The 7,778-nt window shown below is 55.4% G+C and overlaps 1 protein-coding gene across 1 annotated transcript; it reads left to right on the top strand.

Annotated features, from left to right (window-relative positions):
• Positions 1–1,366: 1,366 nt before the first annotated feature.
• On the top strand, positions 1,367–6,833 carry LOC116465030 (mitoguardin 2-like; the record flags this gene model as incomplete). Its single annotated transcript, XM_058435221.1, has 3 exons — positions 1,367–1,445; positions 4,760–4,998; positions 6,623–6,833. Coding segments are annotated over 3 exons (529 nt in total), but the record flags the coding sequence as incomplete, so codon positions are not given.
• Between the last annotated feature and the right edge of the window lie 945 nt (positions 6,834–7,778).

Below are 7,778 nucleotides of genomic sequence, written 5' to 3'. Positions count from 1 at the left end.
CTTTTTTTTTTTTTTTGAGATGGAGTCCTGCTCTGTTGCCCAGGCTGGAGTGCAGTGGCGTGATCTTGGTTTACTGCGATCTCCTCCTCCCGGCTCAAGCAATTCTCCTGCCTCAGCCTCCCAAGTAGCTGGGATTATAGGTGTGTGCCACCACGCCCGGCTAACTTTTGTATTTTTAGTAGAGACGGGTTTTCACCATGTTGGCCAGGCTGGTCTCGAACTCCTGACCTCATGTGATCCACTCACCTCAGCCTCCCAAAGTGCTGGGAATAGAGGCATGAGCCACTGCTACCGGCCGACAATTACAATTTTAAAACGTAGTTGTGCCCAGCTCTTTGCAGTTATGGAAGGGCTGACACACCGTCCTCTTTCCATCCTCACCAAAGCCCTGCGATTTGGAAAAGGGAAGATTTTATCCCTATTTCTTTTTTTTTTTTTTTTTTTTTTGAGACGGAGTCTCGCCCTGTGGCCCAGGTTGGAGTGCAATGGTTGGATCTCAGCTCACTGCAACCTCTGCCTCCCAGGTTCAAGAGATTCTCCTGCCTCAGCCTCCTGAGTAGCTGGGATTACAGGCGTGTGCTACCACGCTCGGCTAATTTTTTTTTTTTTAATCTTTAGTGAAGACAGGGTTTCACTAGGTTGGCCAGGCTGGTCTCGAACTCCTGACCTCGTGATCCCCCCACCTCGGCCTCCCAAAGTGCTAGGATTACGGGCGTGAGCCACCGCGCCCGGCTTCATCCCTATTTCATAGAGGGGTAAGCTCTAGAGAGCTGAAGTGGCAACACTTGATTCTGTCTCAGGTCGGCCTGATCTCAATACTGGTATTTAGTGTAAGACCCAGATAGGTGGCCAGAACTGAAGACCCCTTGACTCCAGCTCTCAGAGAGACGCTATCTAGCGGCGAGACCTGGCACTTTTGCAAACAACTCCAGAACAAGGGGGAGAGTGGCGACAGTATAAGAGCATGCTGCAGGAAGTCAGGGGCGGTAGTATTTGAAAATGGGCGCTGGAGAGTGGGAAGGATTTGTCCTTGTGGGGAACGACAAGAGTAGAGGATCCTAATATGAGGGCTCAGCCTGTCTTGGCGTCCTCCAAGAAAGCCCCTTGGAGCCTTGACTGCTCCGCTTCAGCCCCTTTAAGAGTGGCCCCGCCCCACCCAGCCGCCCATGTCGATCTAATCTGAATGGCCAATAGTAGAAGAGAAGAGACCACTCGCGCTTCAACCGCACTAGGGGGCGGGGAAGAGGGCGGGAGAGGCAGAATATAAGCTTGGTCACATGACCCGCCTAATTGGCCAGATGCCGTGGCGGTCCTGAGCGACTCAGCGATGCTCATTGGCCAGAAAAGGGTGGGGGCCTGGCGCTAGGCCACGCCCCCGGCGGCCTGTTTGGTTGCGCAGCCGCGGGGGAAGGAGACGCTGCCCTTCCGCAGCGATGGGATCCCGGGTGAGTATCGGCTCGGGCTGAGCCCCCAAGGCGGGCGGGCGGGCAGCGCGGCAGGGCCCGGGACTTGAGCCGAGGACCCAGCAGGCGCAGGTGTCCGGGCCCAACTGGACCGGGAAGGTGTCGGGGTTGGAATGAGTGGGTACCCGGGCCGGGGACGGTGCGAGAGGGTGCCTTGCTTGGGAGTGGAACGAGAAGGTACTTGGGTCAGGGAGGTGATGCCCAGGCCTGGAACGTGGCGGGGATTGGAGCAGGCGCGCAGGTACCGGATCCGAGGCAGGGAAAGCACCCGGGATGGAAGGAGCAGGTGTGCGGGCCGTGAGCGTCGCCAGAGGGTACCTGGGTGAGTTTCAAGGATATTCTGGGGTGGGGGCAAGAGAAGAAGGGGCTGCCCAAGATGTCTGGGGTGGAGTGAGCAATTTCTGAAGACAGGGATATTGCTGAGGTCCAACGCGGGGATGCCCAGTGCCCGGCATGGTGGGACTGTTGAGGGGTCCGGCATGGGGTGAATAGGAGACTGGGCAGAGTGGCTCAAGGGAGTCGGGGATGTTGTTGGGGTCCAGGCGGAATGAGTGCCCAGGCCAGAGTCATTAGTGGGGTTGTCTAGCGCAGGGGAGGAGGCGCGTGGGATGATAAGCTTAGGCACCCAGGCTGAGGGTGCTATAAGTGCTGTGGTGACGGTGGAATGAGGAGGTGTCCGCCTAAGATTGTAGGGCACGAGAGATGGCTGCCCAAGTGGTGCCAGGCCCTGCACAGCAGTAGAAGTGTCCATTTGGTAGGGGACATTGCCATGGACTTTTCATTGTGGAGAGGAGGTGGAGGGGTCTCAGCTTAGGCCCTGGGGGACGGACAGGGTGCCAGGGGGATGGACACCCTGTGGGTTGACTGGATTTGGATCCATCCCTGGAGTGAAGCAGGCTTGGGGGCTGGTGGTGTTACCTCGCACCTGCAGGCTCTGCCTCCCAGTGGGGACAGCAGGGGCTGCTCTGGACTCTCCCGCAAACAGTGGGCCTCAGTCACCCCTGGAGCATTTGTTCAGGCTCATCTTTAACGCCATGTGGGCTTCTCACTTGGGGGCCCAGAAGTCCTACAGATGTGGCCTGGAAGGAGCAGTGGCAGTTGTAGCAGGCAGCAGCTGGGAAACCCTACCACAGTCTTGAGATCCCCCAGAGCTTGGCCGCTTAGTACTTGGTGACCTGAGGCAGGCTGCCTCATCTCAGAGCCTCCGCGTTTCCCCATCCTTGAGATAAACATTGGTCATTGGGAGGGTTCTGAGAGGACTGGACTCAAAGCCTGTCGTGGAGAGCCTGTTCTAAGTCTGGCCTGGAGTAAGGGCTTGGGAAATAGTAGCTGCTGGCGCTCTGATGTTCTTGTCTTCCCTCTTTTTGAGACCTGAGCCAGCCTGGGATTGGGGTAAAGGGTAGGGGGACATGGCTTACAGTATTAACCTAGGTCCTGACCACTGCAGCTCACGTAGCTCAATTCACAGCCTCCTGGGAGGATGTCTCTACCCTTGACAACCTGGAAGCTTCCTTAGTCCTAGAACATCACCCTGCCCGCCTCTGCTCTCACACACAACCCCCAGCCCTAGATCTAGAGTGACAGGCTCCTCAGTCCTTCCCACTCACTCGGGAGAAGCTGTTTCTTCTGCTGGCCCAGTGACTTTGGCTACCATCCCAGGGAGACAGGGTCTGTCCTGGCCTGTGTGTTCCTTCCGCTTGAGGTCCCGGGAGACCTTGAAGGCATCCTTGGGCTTGGAGCTGGAAGTGGGGGAGGACCCTGCCGGGTCTTGGGGTCCGGGCTAGGTGTGATCAAGCCAGTTATTTCCTGGCCTTGGGAAGGGGCAATGGGGTACCCTGGCGGGGAGGGGAGTATCTCCCAAGGTCCAGGGGAAAGCTGCCCAGTACTCTGTGGTCTGCTGGGGCTTGCTACTTCCTGCTGCATGTCAAATTTAGCAAAAGCATCGCACTGAGCACAAAGTCTGACTCTACCATGTACCAGCTGTGTGACTTTGGACTCCTGACTTAGTTTGTCTGAGATTCAGTTTCCTCACTGGAAACCAGAGGTGAGGCTGGGGGAAAGCTGGGTGGCATCAACTTCACAGAATCCTTTTTTTGTTTGTCTTTTTTTTTTTTTTTTGAGGCAGAGTCTCGCTCTGTCACCCAGGCCGGAGTGGAGTGGCACAATCTAGGCTCACTGCAACCTCTGCCTCCTGGATTCAGGCGATTCTCCTGCCTCAGCCTCCCGAGTAGCTGTGATTACAGGTGCCTGCTACAACGCCCGGCTAATTTTTTGTATTTTTAGTAGAGACGGGGTTTCACTGTGTTAGCCAGGATGATCTTGATCTCCTGACCTCGTGATCCTCCCTCCTCGGCCTCCCAAAGGGCTGAGATTACGGGTGTGAGCCACCGTGCCCAGCCTCTTTATTTTATTATTATTATTATTTTTTTTTTTTGAGACAGTCTCGCTCTGTAGCCCAGGCTGGAGTGCAGTGTTGTGATCTCAGCTCACTGCAGCCTCTGCTTCCTGGGTTCAAGCGATTCTTCTGCCTCAGCCTCCTGAGTAGCTGGGATTACAGGTGTGCACCACCATGCCCAGCTAGTTTTTGTTTTGTTTTTGTTTTTGTTTTGAGACTGAGTTTTGCTCTTCTTGCCCAGGCTGGAGTGCAGTGGCCCCATCTTGGCTCACTGCAACCTCCACCTCCCAGGTTCAAGCCGATTCTCCTGCTTCAGCCTCTCGAGTAGCTGGGATTACAGGCGCGTCCCACCACACCCGGCTGATTTTTGTATTTTTTAGTAGAGATGGGGTTTCACCATGTTGGCCAGGCTGGTCTCAAATTCCTGACCTCAGGTGATCCACCCACCTCAGCCTCCGAAAGTGCTGGGATTACAGGCGTGAGCTACCGTGCCCAGCAAGAAAACATTCTTAACTTTGTGGGAGGTAAAAAGATGCAGTGATTCTTAGTCTGGGGCCTAAGATTTTTGTTTAGCAAATGGTCCATGGGTTGAAAAAGGTAGAGAAAATTGGCTTAAAGCCCTAAGTCTGAGAGTGACCTGTCCACCTCCCAGGTTCTGGGTCCTCTCCTGGGCTGGCCAGCCAGAGATGTTTTCGCTTGCAGGGCCTCTGGTAGGCAGAGGGTCTGTGGGTGTGGGGCTGCCTGCTGGCGGGCAGATGCAGAAGCCTGGGGCCTGATTCCAGGCCTGGGGTTCCGGAGGCAAGCTTTGCTCCCACCTCCTCCCCCATGGACCCTCTCGTGTGCATTTCTGCATGTTCCCGTGTGCACGTTCTCTTGTCTGACTTGGTCATCTGTCTCTTAGCTCTGTGGAGGGGCCCTCTGGTATGTGTGTCCCTGTCCTTCTGGGGCGTGGATGGTGCCCGGGACCCAGCTGGCAACCAGTTGAAGACGTTCTCCTTGGAAGCTCTTGGCCCTGAGGACTTTGCCTGGGGCACTGGCCCTGCCATGGCGTTCCGGAGGGCCGAGGGCACGTCTATGATCCAGGCCCTGGCCATGACGGTGGCCGAGATCCCCGTGTTCCTGTACACGACGTTTGGGCAGGTAAGGATCGGGGTGGGTTGTGCCTCTGGTCTGTGAAACACTTCCATGCTCAGCCCAGTGCCCTTCCACGTCCGGGAACGCTGAGCCCTCGTTCTTGCTTTGCCAGACCTCTGGTGTCTCCTCTTTGGACTGGGTTTGTTGTCTGAGGCTTTAGGCCTATTCTTTAGCCTGAGACTATATGAACTTTTTTTTTTTAAATTAATTAAAAAAATTGTTTTGGCCGGGTGCAGTGGCTCACGCCTGTAATCCCAGCACTTTGGGAGGCCGAGACGGACGGATCACCTGAGGTCAGGAGTTTGAGACCAGCCTGGCCAACATGGTGAAACCCTGTCTCTACTAAAAATACAAAAATTAGGCGGGTGGGCCGGGCACGGTGGCTCACGCCTGTAATCCCAGCACTTTGGGAAGCTGAAGCAGGTGGATCACCTGAAGTCAGGAGTTCAAGACCAGCCTGACCAATATGGTGAAACCCTATCTCTACCAAAAGTACAAAAATTAGCCAAGCATGGTGTGTGCGCCTGTAGTCCCAGCTACTTGGGAGGCTGAGACAGGAGAATTGCTTGAACCCAGGAGGCGGAGGTTGCAATGAGCTGAGATCATGCCACTACACTCTAGCCTGGGTGACAGAGCAAGACTCCGTCTCAAAAAAAAAAAAAAATTAGCTGTGCATGGTGGCAGGTGCCTGTAATCACAGCTACTTGGGAGGCCGAGGCGGGGGGGTGGGGATCACTTGAACCCAGGAGGTGGAGGTTGCATTGAGTCGAGATCGCACCACTGCACTCCAGCCTGGGCAACAGAGTAACACTCCGTCTCAAAAAAAAAAAAGCTTTTTGTAATAGAAATAGGGCCTTGCTATTTTGCCCAGGCTGGTCTTGAACTCTTGGGCTCAAGCCATCCACTCACCTTGGCCTCCTAAAGTGCTGGGTTTATAGGTATGAGCCACTGCACCTGGTCCTATATGAACTCTTGACTTCAGTTACTCAGTCTGTAAAACGGGTCAGTGCCCTCCCTGACAACTCACATGTTTGTGGCTGACCGGGCTCTTGACCGAAGATCTGCCCTGTGGGGTGCAGTCCCACCTGAGGGGCTCCCAGGCCCGGGGGGCAGAGGGTGAGGTGCAGCAGTAGGAAGTGTTCAGATGGGGTGGCAGGTGAGTGAGTGTCATCATCTTTGAGGCATCGCTGAGAAACGGCGGTCAGCAGATCTGGGTTTCATGTCTGCCTCTGTCGCCTTCAGCATGGTGTCTTCACCTGGGTGAACCTCAGGTTCCTCGTCTGGAAATGACAGGGACTCAGATGGGTACCCCAGGCTAGGTCCTAGTGCAGTGCCGGGCACAGCTGGTGCTCGTTCACTGTGGCTCGTATGCTCATGACTGAGGGTGCTGGCCCCTAGACCTCACCTCCTCAGCACTGGCATCTTGCCATCTTTATGTTTCTGTGGCCTGTGTTTCAGGGAGGCTGGTCAAGTTCCCTGTCCAGGGCGGCTGCCTCTCAGTCTCTCGTCTGGTCGGCAGATGTGCCGGAGGGCCGGTGTATGTCCTGTCCCTGAGGTGCTCTTGGGCGGTCCTGCTGCCTTGGACCTTCCCCAGGGAGGTGTAACCGGCAGCATCTCCTCTTCCCTGCAGTCTGCATTCTCCCAGCTACGGTTGACGCCAGGCCTGCGGAAAGTCCTCTTTGCCACGGCCCTGGGGACTGTGGCCCTGGCCCTGGCTGCCCACCAGCTGAAGAGGCGACGGAGGAGGAAGAAGCAGGTTGGTCCCAAGATGGGAGGGGAGCAGCTGGGCACGGTGCCCCTCCCTATTCTCTTGGCCAGGAAGGTCCCTTCAGTGAAGAAAGGTAGGTGTGAGGTGGTGGGCATGGGCCTGACCTGGGGTCACATCCTGGGGTCATATCCTAGCTGGGTCACTCTCTACTTGGGGATCTTGGGCCAGTGACTTCCTATCTCAGAGCCAAGCTCTCCTGATCTGTGAGCGGGATGACAGTAGTGTCCCTTGCTCCAGTCACTGTACTGGAGGGAGATGTGGTTGGATGCGCATGCTCTGTTGGTGGAGTTGGTTTTGGTTGTTCTCATTGGCTGACGACCCTTTGGGAGCACTTTGGTCCAGAGTGGGTCAGGGGTGTGGCTCCTGGGTCCAGAGAGGGACATTCCCCAGGCTGAGGAGCAGAAAGGGCCATGTGGTTCTTGAACCATGCTGTATTCCTCCCATCCCCTTCTCTCTTAAAAATTGAGGTTTAGGCGGGGCGTGGTGGCTCATGCCTGTAATCCCAGCACTTTGGGAGGCCGAGGCGGGCGGATCACGAAGTCAGGAGATTGAGACCATCCTGGCTAACATGGTGAAACCCCGTCTCTACTACAAATACAAAAAATTAGCTGGGCGTGGTGGCGGGCACCTGTAATCCCAGCTACTCGAGAGGCTGAGGCAGGAGAATGGCATGAACCCGGAAGGCAGAGCTTGCAGTGAGCTGAGATCGTGCCACTGCACTCCAGCCTGGGCTGAACAGAGCGAGACTCTGTCTCAAAAAAAAAAAAAAAAAAAATTGAGGGTTAATTTGCATGCAGTAAGATTCGTACTTTTTAGCATACTGTTCTGTGGTCTTTGACACATACAGTCATCCGACCACCACCGTAGTTAGGAATATTCAGCTGGCTGGAAGGTAGTGAGTTCACTCGGTTGCTCACAGTCACAGATCCCACTACTTCTTCTATTCTTTTTTTTTTTTTTTGGGATGGAGTCTTGCTCTGCCACCCAGTCTGGAGGGTAGTGGCACAATTTCGGTTCA

Source organism: Hylobates moloch, unplaced genomic scaffold (genome assembly GCF_009828535.3).
Source record: "Hylobates moloch isolate HMO894 unplaced genomic scaffold, HMol_V3 SCAFFOLD_2690, whole genome shotgun sequence".
Lineage (NCBI taxonomy): Eukaryota > Metazoa > Chordata > Mammalia > Primates > Hylobatidae > Hylobates > Hylobates moloch.
This window is presented reverse-complemented; position numbering and strand designations above follow the sequence as displayed.